Source organism: Stegodyphus dumicola, chromosome 3 (assembly GCF_044657685.1).
Source record: "Stegodyphus dumicola isolate Sdum_Otavi_A_Nest chromosome 3, ASM4465768v1".
In the NCBI taxonomy this organism is placed as follows: domain Eukaryota; kingdom Metazoa; phylum Arthropoda; class Arachnida; order Araneae; family Eresidae; genus Stegodyphus; species Stegodyphus dumicola.
In genome coordinates this window covers 184,288,201-184,306,974 of record NC_140770.1, presented here as the reverse complement: position 1 = coordinate 184,306,974, position 18,774 = coordinate 184,288,201, and the positions used below count along the sequence as shown (strand labels likewise).

The 18,774-nt window shown below is 32.9% G+C and overlaps 1 protein-coding gene across 2 annotated transcripts in view; it reads left to right on the top strand.

The window, feature by feature from the left end:
* eIF4G1 (eukaryotic translation initiation factor 4G1) overlaps nt 1-18,774 on the top strand; it is a 163,443-nt gene that overhangs the window by 98,704 nt on the left and 45,965 nt on the right. For both annotated transcript variants that reach the window (XM_035362888.2, XM_035362889.2), the window contains 3 exons: nt 7,111-7,205; nt 11,699-11,990; nt 13,413-13,543. In XM_035362888.2, coding sequence (XP_035218779.1) covers nt 7,111-7,205; nt 11,699-11,990; nt 13,413-13,543 — 518 coding nt within the window. The remainder of the gene's footprint in view (nt 1-7,110; nt 7,206-11,698; nt 11,991-13,412; nt 13,544-18,774) is intronic.

Genomic DNA, 18,774 nt, shown 5'->3' with positions numbered 1-18,774 from the left:
ATTATGGTAACTTGGTGAAAATTTGGCAACATGGTTAAATACCACTAAATTTTTTGCGAAAATTTGGCGACCAACTCTGCTACAGCAACCCTCTATTTTTTTTTCGCCGCCATTTTGTCTTCACGAAGTAAAGACATGTTTCTTTTCTTTTTGTTTACTGAACACTTTTTCCAACAATCTACTAGCCGAAATTACACTAATGCTAGAAATTCTATGTAACAAAACTGCTTAATCATGACAAATATTAACTGCAAACTTGGGGAAAAGTGCACATTCGCAAACTCCTTGCGCGTTTTTCAGAATAGCACATACACATAAACCATTTACACGTCGACTTATTTTTACTTAAAAAAACGTCCCAGAATTGCACAAAAATGGCATTGCATACACTCTTAACTTTATCTATCTACACTGCTATTTTCTCATAAATTACAAAAATTTGCACGAAAATGCAAAAAATTTCTGTGAATCTTTAATACTCGGTAAAAAGCACATATATGAAATTACCTGATCTCGAAAATGTATATACCCTTTCCAAGGTTGAACATTTCCACGTATAAAATAAATAAAATATCCAAAAACTTTTACCTCTAAATTATCTATTATATTATAAACGTCACCAACGAATTCATACCGCAAACATTACAAATGGTTACAAATATTTAAATTATTTCCATACACGTTTACTTTAACTGAAACGTATACCAAATTCCTGCAAACATAAAATTCACAAAATAACTATCATTTAATTAAAATACCACTAAACCATGTACACGTCGACTTATTTTTACTTAAAAAAACATACCAGAATTGCACAAAAATGGCATTGCGCACACTCTTCACTATATCCATGTACACTGCTTTTTTCTCATAAATTAGAAAAATTTCATGAAAATGCATGAAAATACTCAACGTATACTACTGAAACATATTCGAAAACACTAGAAACATATAACTCACAAAATCACGATCATTAGATTAAGATATAATTAAATTAAAAAACACTACTTAAAATATAAATAAGCACATACATTAAATTAATAAAAATTAGATTACAATCCTAATTACTTTAAACTAAATCATTGCTAATAACAATTTTCAAATAATACCATTTTAATTTATTTACTCCTTACATTTAGAACAATGCATAAAAATAATATCCTCAAATGATTAAAAATACTAACTTACCTAATCTTCTTCAGAATCTTCATTACGTCGCTGCAGTACTACTGCTAATTTCTAAATCCTAAATCCAGTAGTCAACTGGAAGTCTATTCACCAAGTAATAAGAAATTAATAAAATTTCACCTATACCCAAACTACTTTCAGCAAACCATGTACCCTTCCTTAAACTCCTTTTCACAAAATGTCCATTTTCACCATACTTCCTTTCACACAATCTCAACTTATTGTTATTATCAGATAAACGCATTAAAAATTTAGAATTCACTTTACATAGCGCCATGCAATCCAAAAATTAATCAACACTATTTCACACAACACACAATGAAGCTTTTCCAAATTAACCACCTTTTCCGATTAAAGAACTGTAATTCGTCCATTAATGTCACGTTTCACACAACACAGAATATAGCTAAATACGAAATTTCCAGATTTCCCCCCTTTTCCGATTAAACAACTGTAATTCGTCCATTAATGTCGCATGACATATCTCATGATCTCTCATTTCCCTCACACAAAATAATGTGTAATCGGAACTGAGTGCTTCTCACATTATTACCAAAGTCTAGGTAGTAACCTTTATCGCCTACAAAATGTTGCCAAACTACCAGTTACCATATTCCAAAGATCAGCTGAAAGTAATAACGAAAATTGAAAAATTAGGATAATAGAGATTTAAAAGCATTAGTTGGGATTGAATTAAAATCATCTAAATATGGTAAATTTTTGTTAATGTGAAAAGCTGCAGAATTTGTTTAAAAAATATTGGTCAACTTATTTAGCTAAATCCTTAGGTTTTAACCAATTTTTCCCTGTTTTAATATTAATGGAAGATGTCGTTTCTCTAACGTTTGAAAAAGTTTTTCAGAAATCATTAGTTGACACAATGTATCAAAATCTTTAACTTCGATTAATTGACAGTAGTACTGTAAGTTTGCAGATAGTCCAGATGCGGACTAAAAATGTGACTCTTTGGAATCGCATCATGCTCTTGAAAATTCTATAAACATTCATAAGTAGTTGGTTGATATTCTTGTAATACTACTTTTCTAATGGTTTCAAAACATTTTAGTTCTTCATCATTAATGTAAAATAATATATTAGTTGCCTTAATACCTAAAATGTTAAACAAAATTTCGAATTTGAGTTCCTGAGTTTTAGTAACGAATGCTCCAATGTTTGAAAAAAAAATTAAAGTTTTATGATCTTCCCGGGACAGGAATGGATAATGTTTTAACACTTTTTATTAGATTTTCCAAATAATTTCCTCAACCTGTATTGATATCTTTATCCACGTAAGATCAATCTTTAACCATGTTCCTACTTAATTTTTTCTCTAGCTGAGCTAATTTTCATTTATCTAGTTCAGCACTCTGAGCTTTTAAAGGCTAACTGTGTATCCCTAGCTTTTATTTCGTTTTCTTCTATGATTCTTTTTTCTCAACTGTTGAGTTTAATAATCCAATTACAAATTTTGGATTATCTTTAAAAATTTTACTGTCCTCAGTTTTACTTTTTAATTGAACCACTGTTAAACCAACGGTTAGTATACCTTCAATTTCACAAAGAAGCGTTACTAAATCTTCTCTTTAGCTTTCTTAAGCATTTTTAGTTTCGTTTCACACACACATATATATATCGTTTCAGTAAATTTATACTAAGTAAAATAAAACCGAAAGCTTCCTACCTGCTTCTCTTGAATTTTCTCTACACTTAGCTAATACTCTGGTTGTGGAAAAGTAGAGAACATGTAATGTCGCACTGTGTTCATGTGCCGCTTCAGAAATGATTCAACCTTCTTCGTATTTTAAGCATTTATTACACACACAAAAACTAAACACTAGATCACTAAAACTACACTAAAAATTGAAATATGTACATTCATTAATACAGTTAATTTCATTTCTCTAATGGCTCCCATGAGCTTTTCCTTTATCCTATGACCTCTTACTAGGTCTGCCTCGTGGAAAACTGAACTATTGCCGCCTCTGATTGAGAGTTAGTGCCTTCTTTGTATCTCGTTGGTTAGCGTCATCCATACATCATAGCTGTAGGCCATAAAGCCATTGACGAGCAATGCAATTTAGTGTCAGTTAATGGATAGGCATGGTGTCGCAATGCATTCGTAACATCTGTGCTTTTATTTGTAGTAAACCTGATTAGTTCTTGGTACAACACCTTATGTTTTTATGCACAAACATGTAAATTAACTGTTTCTGTATCTCCTTGCGATTTGAAAACATGATTAAAATTTAGAACCTGCCTTCTTCATAACAGAAAGCAGTAGATTATTTTCAAGATTATTTACCCTTCAGTAGATCAGATCTTCAGCAGAAAAGTGTTTATTAATGCATATCATATGGCTAACAAAACAGTTATAGGATTATAATTATATATAAAAGCTTGTATGGTACTATTCTGTTATGAGGACTGGCTTCAGAATTGTATGGATGTGTTCATGTATGTCTATATTTAATATGAATGTATGTACACACATATATGCACATACATACACATGTGCATACTTTCATTCATTTCTAAATCTGGTTCCTATAGCAGAACAGTACCACTTGTAGCAATCTAAGCAGAACATCCAGTTAAAATCAGAGAGTCTTAACAAGATAATAGAAATAAATGAAAGCCTTTTTATGAAATTTTTAAAAAATGCAGTTTGAATACTGATTGTTTAATAATAAACAGGCTTTTATTGCTTCAGAATTCCGTATGAACTATTGGCACAACTTTGATGGTAGCTAATTTTCATGGTTGATGGGATAGTACTCAAGTACCGTAAATTGGTATTTGTTTTCAAAAACTAAACTGATTTATCGAGAATTAATCGGGTTTACATAAAACCAAGGTGAAGAGATTATGCTTGTTTTGTAATGTCGTGTTTATTCATTACTAGTGTTACATCTGACTGTTTGGCAACATGCATGTTTGTAAATGCATGTCTGATGCATGTTTGTAAATGACTATTATAAGTCTCTCATTTGCATAATTTTTCGGGAGGGTGGCATTCTCTGTTTTAGAATATTATGGCTACACAGTTATGTGTTTTAAAGTATTATGCCTACATTGAATGCCAAATAGTTGCATATTCTATGATCTTTGTTAGATTTGTGCAAATACTAGTAAAGCTTGTTTTCCTAATATACGTAGTTGTTCCTCATTATCATCTCATATTCAGTGTTATTTCTGAATTTTAAAATAATCCACTTGGTGAAGAAAATCTGTGTGTTTGATAATGTATCAAAAATGCTGTTTATTTAAATATCAATATTTATCTTGTATTATTGAATTGATGGCTAATCTTTAGAATATGGTAACAGGTAGTTTGGCGATATTTTGGTAAGGCGATAAAGCTTACTAGCTAGGACTTTAGTAGAGTACACAGTTCGAATGAGAACTGTGTACTCTACAAATGTACTGTGTACTACTGTAAAGAGATCTGAGAAGTACACGGTTCGAATCACAGATTATTTTGTCTTAGAGAAATAAGAGATTATGAGACATGTAATGTGACATTTTCCGGAAAATTCCGATCGTGATTGTAGCTAATAAGCACTTAGAAACAATTTCGCTGCTAAAGTGCAGAATCGCCCACTTATTTGTTTGGCGCTTTTTACAAGAGTAAGAATTGGATTTTTGTCAATTTTCTATGACTTTTTAAGTGAAAATAGGTCGATGTGTACATAGATAAAGTCAAGAGTGTGCGCAATGCCATTTTTGTGCAATTCTGTGATGTTTTTTTAAGTAAAAATAAGTCGACGTGTACATGGTTAAATACCACTAAATTTTTTGCGAAAATTTGGCGACCAACTCTGCTACAGCAACCCTCTATTTTTTTTTCGCCGCCATTTTGTCTTCACGAAGTAAAGACATGTTTCTTTTCTTTTTGTTTACTGAACACTTTTTCCAACAATCTACTAGCCGAAATTACACTAATGCTAGAAATTCTATGTAACAAAACTGCTTAATCATGACAAATATTAACTGCAAACTTGGGGAAAAGTGCACATTCGCAAACTCCTTGCGCGTTTTTCAGAATAGCACATACACATAAACCATTTACACGTCGACTTATTTTTACTTAAAAAAACGTCCCAGAATTGCACAAAAATGGCATTGCATACACTCTTAACTTTATCTATCTACACTGCTATTTTCTCATAAATTACAAAAATTTGCACGAAAATGCAAAAAATTTCTGTGAATCTTTAATACTCGGTAAAAAGCACATATATGAAATTACCTGATCTCGAAAATGTATATACCCTTTCCAAGGTTGAACATTTCCACGTATAAAATAAATAAAATATCCAAAAACTTTTACCTCTAAATTATCTATTATATTATAAACGTCACCAACGAATTCATACCGCAAACATTACAAATGGTTACAAATATTTAAATTATTTCCATACACGTTTACTTTAACTGAAACGTATACCAAATTCCTGCAAACATAAAATTCACAAAATAACTATCATTTAATTAAAATACCACTAAACCATGTACATGTCGACTTATTTTTACTTAAAAAAACATCCCAGAATTGCACAAAAATGGCATTGCGCACACTCTTCACTATATCCATGTACACTGCTTTTTTCTCATAAATTAGAAAAATTTCACGAAAATGCATGAAAATTTTGTGAATCTTTAAATCCGGTAAAAAGAACATATTTGAAATTACCTGATCGCAAAAAGTATATACCCTTTCCAAAGATGAACATTTCCACGTATAAAATAAAATATCCAAAAACTTTTACCTCTAAAATATCTATTATATTATAAACATCACCATCGAATTCATACCGCAAACATTGCAAATGGTTACAAATACTTAGTGTCAAATATTTAAATTACTTCCATGCACGTTTACTTCAACTGAAACGTATACCAAATTCCTACAAACATAAAATTCACAAAATAACTATCATTTAATTAAAATATCACTAAACCTTGTACACGTTGACTTATTTTTACTTAAAAAAAAATCCCAGAATTGCACAAAAATGTTATTGGGCACACTCTTCACTATATCCATGTACACAGCTTTTTTCTCATAAATTAGAAAAATTTCATGAAAATGCATGAAAATACTCAACGTATTCCAAAATACTACAAACATATAACTCACAAAATCACAATCATTAAATTAAAATATAATTAAATTAAAAAACACTACTTAAAATATAAATAAGCACATACATTAAATTAATAAAAGTTAGATTACAATCCTAATTACTTTAAACTAAATCATTGCTAATAACAATTTTCCAATAATATCATATTAATTTATTTACTCCTTACATTTAGAACAATGCATAAAAATAATATCCTCAAATGATTAAAAATACTAACTTACCTAATCTTCAGAATCTTCATTACGTGGTACGCACACTTCCACTATTTCACACAACACAGAATGAAGCTTAATACAAAATAATATAGTACTACAGTTTTCCAAATTCCTCCCTCCCCTTTTTCGAATTAAAAAACTGTAATTTGTCCATTAATGTCACATGACATATCTCATAATCTCTCATTTCCCTCACACAAAATAATGCATAATCGGAACTGAGTACTTCTCACATTATTACCTAAGTCCTAGGTAGTAAGTAACCTTTATTGCCTTCAAAATGTCGCCAAACTACCAGTTACCATATTCCAAAGATAAGCCGAATGTAATTATATACATTTAATAAAGTATTTTTTAAAGTATATTGCAGAATTTGCAAAAACAAAACTAGTAGCTCTTAATGAAAAAATGTTAAATAACTGAGTCATGTCTATAACTAAATGTGAGCTGTAAAGTACCTGTATGTATATTGATTTTGTATACTTCAATTTAATATTTATTGTAAGGTTAAGTGTTGTGAATGCCATTCCAGATGCTAGACAATTTTTTTGTTACTTTAGGTAAGAAAAATAAAACTAAAAAGAAGAAAGATTTAAATAAAAAAGGAGAAAGCAAAGAGGGAGGAGAGATGGATGCTTTCTTGGTTAAAGGAGAGGTATATTTTATATGTTTATTTCTGAATTACATATTTATTTTCAGTGTCTTATAAACTGAAGGTTTTTAGTATGCATAATGGTAGGTATAAAAATATCTATCATTGTTTTTTCCCCCTAATGGAAATTTTTGCACTTCTCTCTCTGGCTGTTGATAAACTTGTTAACAAATAATGAATTTCTTTATGCCATTAACCGGTTTTCCTCGATACATTATCTATAAACTTTTTATTATGTCTCCATGTATGTTGGTTGCACTAAGAATATTGCTTATAAGTAATTTCAGCTTTATATCTTTTTAGATTATCTAAATAAGGGTGTGCAGCTTCATTATTGAGAAGCAGCAAAATTTTCATTTATTTACATTGCACTTCTACATCCCTGCTTGTAAGAGAGTACCAAACATTTTGAAAGTCATCCATACTTTGCTATTGATATGTTATTCTGCTGGTAAACTTTCTATTAAGACCTTAAAGTATCAAGGATAAGCATTTTTTTCGTTTTCTCACAAATATAAAAAGCATAATACTGTAATAACATCCATTGCCCTTTTATGTCTTGACAGTGCAATGTGATTATAGCATGGGCGTTAGCTATCTGACATAGCATAATAATAGGCACTTGTTTTCATGAAATTTGTAAATAACTTCTGAACAGAAATGTTTTAAAAAGGTTGTGATTTTAGTTTTTGCCATTGCTCATAGTTTCATTCATATCTGCACTGCCCCTTTTATCATGCACTTTTTAAAATGTGATATTGTTTTATCAAACCAACCAACCTTACAACCCTCTGTGCATTACAGGTTTGGCCATGGAATTTCAAATTTCCTTAAAATGTCATGAATAAGTGCTATTTTCTTGATTATAATTTGAAAATGACTGTATCACATTGTACCCTTGACTCCTTTTCTTCCAGTGTACATCCAACCCAAAATTGGATCAGTTAGCACCTGGCAGGAATTTTCATGTGCAAATGAATATGGAAACCATGCTTTTATATAGAATTTCACATCCATTACTCCTGTAGGGTTAAGATCATCGTGGCCCAGCTTTTTAAAATCTCCAACACTGAGGAGTTTATATCTATCCCATACTAACTATACAAAACTTAATCTAATGCTTCTTCCAAGTTCTCAGTGCTTGGATGATTGTGGAATTTATTTCTGTAATGCTATCCATTTCTTAACACCGCTGATTTTCTTATTGTAAGAGAGACACTGTGGTACATTTTTGTACAGCAAATCTATGATGGCTTGTATTCAATAGCTGGCTTTCAATTTTATCCAGCAAAGCAATTTTACTTGCTTTGCTGGATAAAATTGAAACTTACTTATGTACATTCAATTCTTGGTAATTTACAAAAGATTTTAAAATTGTAACTTTCTTGCGAGATGTAGGATGATAGATAACTGATTTGCATCATTTTATCAAATTTTAATGTGTGTAGTGTTTAGACATCGCAAAATGTCTAAAATATATCCACAATCTTTTAATTTCTTCTGTGTTACTTTCCCAATTAAATGAGAATTGTTCCATTGAAGTATTTAAATTATGTATTAGTTTGATTATTGTTCTTTGAAATTTTGTCAAAATAGAAGCTGTCTTAATTGACTGGTGGTCCAATTGATTGGAACTGACTGTATGTAATCGTTAGTGTTTTAATGTTAAACTATTTACAGAGATTGGATTCTTAAATCATTTTCTGTAATTGACAAATAGTACAGAAAACCTTTGATAAAATGATTAAATGCCTGAAAAATGGCATATAAATATATTATTTGCATGTTATTAACTGTGTGAAGTGTAAAAGTGTTGCCTTTAGTGAAAAATTTCCTTTTTTAATTAAAGTCATTTTCGGTTTGTGATAAAAAAAAATCTACTGTCACAAATGGCCATCATTAACACCTTACCAACCGATTGCCTATTAATCGACTTTTTATTGCCAATGCCTACCGACCGATAGCCTATTAATTGGCTTTTTATCACCGCCTACTGACCGACAGCCTATTAATCACTTTTTCCTTGAGGCTACCTAAAAATAGCCTATCAATCGGTAGCCATGGCGATTAGCAATTGCCATTTGCTATATCATCTGCATTTTATTACTAGTATTGAGGTACTTGCTCACTTGCGTTAAGTGTTTTGCTTCATGAACTACCACATACATCATCACACCTTTTTAAAACAATTTACCGTTCACGATGAGCGAAAAAAGGGTACTGAAGAGTTTTATTTAGACGATTTATCAGATTGTTCTGACAGTTATTGGACAGGGTTCGTAGCGGTCCTTATAAGTCCTTATATTTGAAAATAAAATATAAAGGCCCTTATAGGTGCTTACTTAATTCTTTAAAGCCCTTATTTTTTGCTTTTAGTGCTTTTTTTTAATGAACGTGCTATTTTTCCCCGTACCAAAGCCGAAACTATAAATAAACAACTTTTCTTCCTAATATGGAATGTCAGATGGTGAATCATACTCCCGGAAATAGTTTTTTGCCCTTTCTCTGCATTAACATAACCTTTGGTATGCACGAAGAGTACAGACAGGTGCCGTCGTTCTATTGGTCAAAGAATTGCTTACCTTAGAAATTCAAAAAAAATTCGACCTTAGAAATTCTTAGAAAATTCCGGTACATTCGGCTTTCTTTTCCTCCCACCCAAATACTACACACGTTTGAATTTCTATCAAGATCTCAATAATTTGCATTCTCGTTCCGCTTGGTCAGTTCATATTCGTGTTTATTATGATCGTTATGCTTATATTATGAGCATATGTATGAATGTTTATAATAACATAATTGCAGTAACTGCTGAAGTATAGTAAACTTCCAAAAATGGTTGTGTTTTAACACAGATTAGCTTTCTAAGGAATAATATTCGGAATGGCTTAAATAAAGGGAAAGTAATCGAATAGTCAAAATAATTTAATTTTTTTGGTCAATACATTATACAGTATAAAGATTGGGAGGTTCTCCCCTTTCTCCGCAAAATCTCGAATATTGAAACTGTTACAAGTTCGCTGCAAAACAAGCAACGGACTTTTTTTTTTTTATCACTTTCCAATCTGGATTGAATAGGACTAAAAGTTCTGCGGTCTACCAACCCAAGCGAAGAATGATTCTATTCTGTAAATTTAACGCCGGGTGTTGAAAATTAGAATGAACACGCTCCAGTTATTTACTTCTTTATTCTCCCAATACCGGCAGCTGTTGATTCCGATTGCGTAATACCACATAGGGAAGATAATTAATTTTGATGTTCTGTCTGAGATTTGTTTATGAACATTTAAAAGAGTTTTACTTTGCTTGCTAAGCAGAATATTTTTCAGTTCCATTGGTTTATTTTTATATGATGCACAAATCGAAATGTCAAAAGCACTTATTTAGTGGAAAAATCTAAAGAGCGGCTACAGTGTACCCCCCCCCCCCTCCGCTCCTCTTTTTCAAGTTACGCTCGACTGTCCGAATATTCGGCAATATGCGGGTTAGTTGAGGTTTTACTGTTAAAGGATGACTGCATGAAGCAAGTTTCTGTCTTCTGATTTCAGAAATGTTCCTTTTTTTTTTTACTTAAATTACTTTGCTTGCAATATCTGTTAAGGGAAAACTGATATACAATGAAAATTTAGAAAATGTTCAGAATTTAGATTTAAATTATTTAAATATCAATAGGAGTGGAAAAATAAATTGTATTTATTATTAGGTTCCAAGCGAATGCAATAAATATGCCTTATTATTATTTATTTTCTCTATTTTGAACTGAAATTTCATCATTGAATCTTGTAATATAGTTTAGTTCTGCATAGGTTTTTTTTTTTCCCCCTCTCATTGTAAACTAGTTCTGTAAATTGAACTGTTATTTAAATTTTTTTTTAAAAAGTAATTATTTTCCATGAGGTAATGCTTATTCTCTCTTAATAAATACTGCATTTCTCGTATTGTAAATTAAAAGTCTTAATTTTTAAGGTTATGCAGCTGTGTCTAATGTAATTAGACAGGTGCTTATTTTTTTCTTAAAATGTGCTTGAAAAGTGCTTATAGGTGCTTATTTTTTTAACTAAAATGTGCCTATGAACCCTGTTGGAGGACAGGGAGAATCTGCGGCTGAGCGGCAGGTTGGACATGCATATGCTGTCGAACCGCCAGTGATCAGTAACATGTTAATTGCTGATGTATAAAATCTCCTAAGAACAATAATCTAACGATGTGTCATTCTAAGAGTTAGTTTTTCAAATAATTACAAACATTTTTTATTTTGCCCACAAATTCAGCTTTCCTGATATTTTTACATTTATTAATGGACCAAAATGTTTGCTTTATTTATATTTATTCTTTGGTGTTAGTCACATTTCTTGTTTGTGTTTTTAATATATATCTGTCAAACTAAAAATTAAAATATTGTGTAAAATAATATGAAGGACACAGCAAAACCGAGCTTTTTTTTTTTTTTATGTAAATCAAGAAATATTTGTATAATGTTATTTTAATTGTAATAGGAAGTGACATCTGTAGCATCTCAAGTTCCTGCTCCACCACCAGTTACATCTGTCTCCCCTGTATCTGAAGAGAGAATTCCATCTCCTGTTACCATAGTTGACAGTGAAATACTAAGCTCCATACCCCTTCCTGAGGAAACCTCAGCTGTGTCAACACCTCAGAATGATATTTTCCCAAGTGAGCCTACTAGTGAAACGTCTTCAGTTTCACCTAGTGCAGAAAGCGAGGATAAAGAAAACATATCTGAAGATGCACAAAGCAAAATAGTTTTGAAATATAATTATAAAGAAGGTAAGTTTTAGAAAAAAAAATTCAAATTTTTTTCGCCTTTTATTTTTTGGAAATGGAAGAATATGTGAAAGTATGTTTCATTATTTTAACATTTTGTAATCTACAGTAATTGCACTTATGTACTTAGTAATTTTTGATTTTAACTGCAACATAAGGCTTTATTTCTATTTGCAGTTTTTATGATAATGAAAAATTTAGCAGTTGTACACATTCGGCGGGTGGGGTAAGATTTGAGATGTTAAGATTTTTCTTTTGAAATGTCTTATGTCTCTTGAAGATTGTTTGTGTTAAACAGATATTAAGTGCAAGTTATGTAACAGTAGTTGAAATATCAAATCATAAAAAGAGAAATTATAATAATATTATGCTTAATGGAGTCTTTCTGAGGACCTGAATACTGGGAGATTAAAATTATGCACTAATAAAAAAAGTTCTACATATGTTTAGTATTTTAGGTATCACCTCAAAATGTTTTTAAGTCTGCACTTTAGCAAAAAAGAAATATTTATTAGTCAGCTTTTTTTGCAAGAATGGTACGTAATTCTTTAAAAAAAATTAAGAAAAATTTTAAAGTTTAGTAAAATGATGCTTTTTCTCCCAGTAAATATTAAATATTCTGATAGTGTTGTCATTCAGAACATCATAAGATCTATAGTTAATACATAAATCTTGCTAATTAGTATAAGAGTGCCTCTTTAAAAAAATCTCTATAATATTTTAGAGTTTATTTAATGAAAACAAATTTGTAAATGGATATCTGTTGTTTCTCCCTGGGATTCTTAGAAACATTTAGTTTCATAAAATTGTAATGTGTGTCATATGTGATTGTTTTTAACTTTTTCTTTAAATTCACTTTTATCTATTTTATACTTAAATTATATATAGGTATAAAGTATAATACCAAACTTTTTTGTGGATAAGAAATGATGTGAAATGCATTATTAATACATTTCTGATGTTGCAGCCTAATAAATGTGTTTAATTGATATCAAAGATATGCATTTTGATTTAAAACTATAGTTTCAGGTAAATTACTGTTGCTGATAAATTATTTTGGTATGAAATTTGAACTTACAGCATGCTAAGCTGTGATTTTATGAAGTATATTTTTTTCAGTGAATGTTTATTGTAATATAGAAGTAAAAGAAATAAGTGTGTTAAAAGATCTGTTCTTTTAATACCTTACATTTGAGGCTGTTTAAACTACAGCTGATTTTGTATACACTCTTAAGTATTTAGTATACTCTCAGTAAAAATATGTACGATGAAAAAAGCTTTGGCAGGTGTAAAATGTAACATTTTTCAAAAAATAAAATCCATTTATTAAAAAGAAATTAAGCTAACATTATGGAAGTTTTTTTTAATATATAATGAAACTGTTGCCTTTTAATTAAGCAGTATTTTTCCCCCCTTCCTATTTAGATCAGTGGAGCCCTCTAAATCCTGAAGGGAAGAAACAGTATGACAGGGACTTTCTTCTTCAGTTGCAGTCTCAACCTATGTCATTATGTAAACCTAATAACCTGCCAAATCTAGATGTGATAAAAGACAAGGTAATTGTTTTGTTTGAAAACATACATCATTATTTTATTTAGCTAGGATTTGAGAAGCTAAATTACTGAGACTTCATTCTAAGATAAACATCTCAGGTTGAATGGTTCTAAATGATTTCCAATTTTTGTAGAAGTAATCAATATTGATGTTATCAGAGATGTTGGTCACTGAATCCTTTCAAGATGGCATGCTTTTGTTCAAGATGCTCCCTCAGGACATGGCTTTTGCATTGCTAAGCCTAAACATTAGAAATAGAAATTAAAAAAAAAAAAATTTTTTTTAACCCCATTGTCATAATTTTTGGTTCCATTTTAGATTTTTACTTAAGCTATCATATATGATTGGCATTTAATCTTTTTTTTTTTTTTTTTTTTACATTGACATTTTGGTACTATTCTGTTTTAGGGACCGTAAAATATTGCAGCGAAAATATATGCGCAAACTCGCCAAATCTAGTGAATGTGCCGAAGTGCGTAAATTTAGTTAGTTCTATATTTATAAGTCACCATTGAAACACTAGTTCAATTTTTTAATTCTTTTCTAATAAGACTATGGGTTTAACAATTTGGGAATTTCCGAATGACGAAAGTCTGCAATGGAAATTTTTCAAAGAGCAAGCATCATTTATGATAGAAAATTATGTTCGAACAACCACAAGATGAAATTATGCTTTAGCGGTAGCTTCGTAGCAAAATAGAGGTGCAGAAAAGAAACCTGTAATGAGAAGAAAGGATTAAGAAGTCAGAATTAGTTTGAAGGAACGAAAATCTCCTTACGTACAACCGTTAGGTTCATCTATTTTTGGTGTCAGGAGATTAAATCTATTGAATTTTGTGAACTCCAGCTGAAGATGAACTACAGTTCAACTGTAGACTGGAACAGTTACATGCGTGAAGTGTGTGCCGCAACTTTATTTACTCGGCATTGCTCGAAAATCGGCGGATGGGGCAAAATTGTTGAAGTAGACAGAAGCCTTTTTAGTAGAAGAAAGAATAATGTTGAACGGGTTCTTCCACCAGAATGTGTTTTTGGCGGATTATGCAAAGAAACGAATTAATGTTTCTTCTTAATCGCTGTTCCAGAACGATTGACGAAAATTTTATTGAACGTCATAAAAGAAAATATTGTAGAAGGAAGCATTGGTTTATACTGACTGCTTGAAGTCATGCCAGTCGGATGAACTGCAAAATGCTAGTTTTTAACATTTTACTATCAATCGCAACTACAATTTTTTGGACCACGAAAGTAAGTGTCATAGACAAACAGTAGAGAAGCTGTGGGGCAGTGCTAAATGGCATAATAAAAGTCGCAATGCTCGAGAGCATTTTGATCATTTGTCCAAGTTTATGTACAGACGCTATTATATCGTACACTTAATTTCAGTTATGTTTAGCATTTTGTTTGTAAATTATAATAACAAAAAATGTATTTACATGAAATTAACCTTTCATCTGTACTAAAACAATAATCTTAGGCAGTTATTTACTATTATGTTTCCTTTCTTGCATTAGGGTTACTGTAATTATTTTTGACAGCATTGGCATTGATGTACGTGTGAGTAACACGTGCATACGAAAATATCCCTAACATTAACTAGGAAAGCCGAAATCTTAGTTAAGATAGACATGTTACAATTAATAATCAAATTTAATAAGGAAAAGTAACAGTTGCCGGGTACATTATAACGGCTTAAGAAATTCAGAGCACAGTACAGATGCGAGTACACAAGATCACATATTTCGGCGAAGCAGAGACGCACACATTTGTTGAAGTAGTTCCACTTGACTGCCGGGAAAATTCTTCTCTCCCCGTCAGCCTGTAGGTTTGCCAAACGGGTTTACTGTTTCGCCAATTGGCGCTTTTCTGTACAGCTTTTAAGTCCGTATCGCCTGTTTGGCGCTGCCGCTGCATACTCCCTCCGCAGTGTCAACGAAATGTGACATACCGATGCGGGGGTCGGATTAATCGTCCAGAACGGGTGATACAAATGTCCGAAGGTTTTTTCACACTCTTGGAAGCAACTTGAGAAGAGTCCATGGTTACAAAAGTGGGTTTCAGTCTATCTATGGAGATTGTTTGCTTAGTCCCTTTTATTTCGAGATCAAACGTTTTATCTCGTCTTTCTAGCACCTTAAACGGTCCATCATAAGGAGTTTGAAGCGGTTTTCTAACTCCGTCGTATCGAACAAACACATATGTGGACTTGTGAAGGCGTGGATGAATGAAACATGTTCGCTGGCCGTGGCTAGAAGTCGTGGTCAGGCGGACACTGGCAAAGTGAGATTTTAAATCCTCCACAAACTGTTTGGGGGACGCATCCGGAGGTGTCGAATTGAAAAATTCTCCTGGGAGACGGATAGTCTTTCCATACACCAGTTCAGAAGTGGATGCTCCTATGTCCTCTTTGAGAGCGGCGCGGAAACCCATCAGCAGCGTTGGAAGGGCAGCCACCCAGTCACTGGTATCGTGCGCTTTTAAGGCAGCTTTCAAAGGACGGTGGAATTCCTCGATCAGTCCATTCGCCTGTGGGTGGTAAGGAGACGTCCTGATACTCTTGATTCCCAATAATTGGGAAAGGGCTTGAAATAAGCCGCTTTCAAACTGTCGCCCTTGGTCGATAGTAATAACAGTCGGACAACCAAATCGAGTAATCCAGTGGTCATAGAAAGCATGTGCTACTGTGCGTGCTGTTATGTCTGGTATGGGTACTGCTTCGGACCATCTAGTAAATCTATCTATCATAGTTAGACAGTAATAATTATTTTGAGAAGGAGGTAGGGGACCAACAAGGTCAAGGTGGACGTGATCAAACCTCTGTGATTGGTCTGGAAACTTCATTAACGGGGTTCTAGTATGCCTGCTTACTTTTGCTTTCTGGCACGGAATGTACTGCCGTGCCCATTTCGCGCAATCTTTGCGGATGGAAGACCAAACAAACCGTGAACATACTAACTTTGTTGATGCGTGAATGCCGGGGTGAGACAAATTGTGCAAGGTGGCAAAAACTTTCTCATGGAATGCCGGAGGAATGTAAGGACAGGCGTTACCTGTTGACACATCGCAATATATCGGTAAGCTACAATTCGGTAAGGTAACTTTTTTGAGATGTAGAACTTTTGACTCTTTAAGCAATGTTTGTAATTCTGGGTCGATTTCTTGCATTTTAGCGATTCCCTCATAGTCGATAGGGTTAGGCATGCTTATTGCTTCTATACGCGAAAGTACGTCTCCGAACCTTTTATATGGCGAATTTCAGTGGTGAATTGTGAGATAAAGTCTAACTGCCTAGCCTGACGAGGTGAACACTTATCCAAACGCTGTCGAATGCATACGTGAGCGGTTTGTGATCGGTGATTAAAGAAAAGTTCCGGGCTTCCAACATATGCTTAAAATGCCTAATAGCAGCATAAGCTGCCAATAGCTCTCGATCATACGCACTATAGTTCCTTTCCACCTGCGAAAGCTTTCGTGAGAAAAATGCAAGAGGCTGTAAATTTCTATCAACTATTTGTGATAGCGTTCCACCGATCGCGAAGTCTGACGCATCAACCTGTAAAACCAACTGGGCATCTTTCTTCGGGTGTGCCAAAAGAACAGCATTAGCGATTAGCTGTTTGCACTTTTGAAATTCACTCCGCGCTTCCTCAGACAAATTCAGGATTGTCTTATCATTTTTCTTAGCCCCTTTTAAATACGAAGTTAAATGTATTTGATTCTGGGCTACGTTGGGTAAAAATTTAAAAATCCTAAAAATCTTTGCAAATCTTTTACCGTTTTAGGAAGTGGGTAGTTAAGTATCGGTTCCACTTTGTTCGTCAGAGGCTTGGTACCATCTTTATTGATTATATGGCCTAAAAAAGATATTTCCGGAACGCCGAAAACACATTTCGAAGCGTTAATTGTCAATCCATATGAAGTTAATCTTTCAAAAACAGTACGTAGGTGAGATTTATGCTCATCTTCCGTATCACTAAATATCAAAATATCATCTAAGTAGACGTAGGCGAATTTTAGATCTCCAAGAATTTCGTTCATAAACCTTTGAAAGGTTTGAGCTGCTCCGCACAGTCCGAAATTTAAAAACAGAAATTCGAAAAGACCAAATGGGGTGCAAACTGCAGTTTTCGGTATATGATGATATGCCCGAACGATATCAATTTTTGAAAAAATTGTCTTTCCGCTAAGCGTATTGTTAAAGTCTTGTAAATGCGGGATAGGGTATCTGTCGGGTTCGGTGCACGCGTTCAGTTTTCGGTAGTCTCCTACTGGCCGTATGTCGCCCGAACTTTTAGAAACTACATGAAGAGGTGATGACCATGCTGATTTTGATGGTCTACAAATACCTTGATCTATCATAAATTGAAATTCTTTTTTTACTGCTTCGTATAACTTAGGGCTTAACCTACGCGGTTTACTGTGCACAGGAGGACCGTTTGTTTCGATGTAATGAACCGTACTATGCTTTACTCTACCCGAATCGGATTTTAACTTCAGTACTTCCGGAAAGTCTTTCAAGATTCTGTGATATGGTGAATCACCAGATATTAACTTTACCGAAAAATAATTTTTAGAATCGGAAAGAGAACCAATATGAGTTAATTTCGTAGTATTATCGATAAGCCTACCTCGTTTTAAATCGATTAAAAGATCAAAATGCTTTAAAAAGTCGGCTCCTATTATAGGCACTGGTACATCGGCGATTAAAAACTTCCAAGAAAAGTTTCGTCTAAGTCCTAAATTCACAATTAACAATTTTGTTCCATACGTAGAAATTCTGGAATTATTCGCGGCAAATAATTGAAGCGAATCAGGATGCATTTTCTTAAACTTAGAAGTCGGTGTCACACATGAAACATCCGAGCCCAAATCAACCAAAAAGTTTAAATTTAATCTGTTATCGTAAACATGTAAACGACATGAATGCGCGACTGCCGATGAATTTCGATCGACAGCCGCTACTACTAGTTTTCCTGGGCCGTAGCGTTCTGAGAAAAGGAACAAGGTGCTCGACATTTTCGTGCATTATTACCGAATCGCGAATGAAAATAACAATAATTGTTCACACGCTCTCGGGAATGGCCACGCGAAAAACTACGTGCTGTGTTATGTTGATCCAGGGGGAAATTATTCCTCGTTTTTCCGCGGGAGAGTTGCTCAACTTGTTTACTTAGGGCAGAGATTTCACTCCTTAAGGCCTTAAGCTCCTCGAGGGGGCCACCAGAATCGTTAG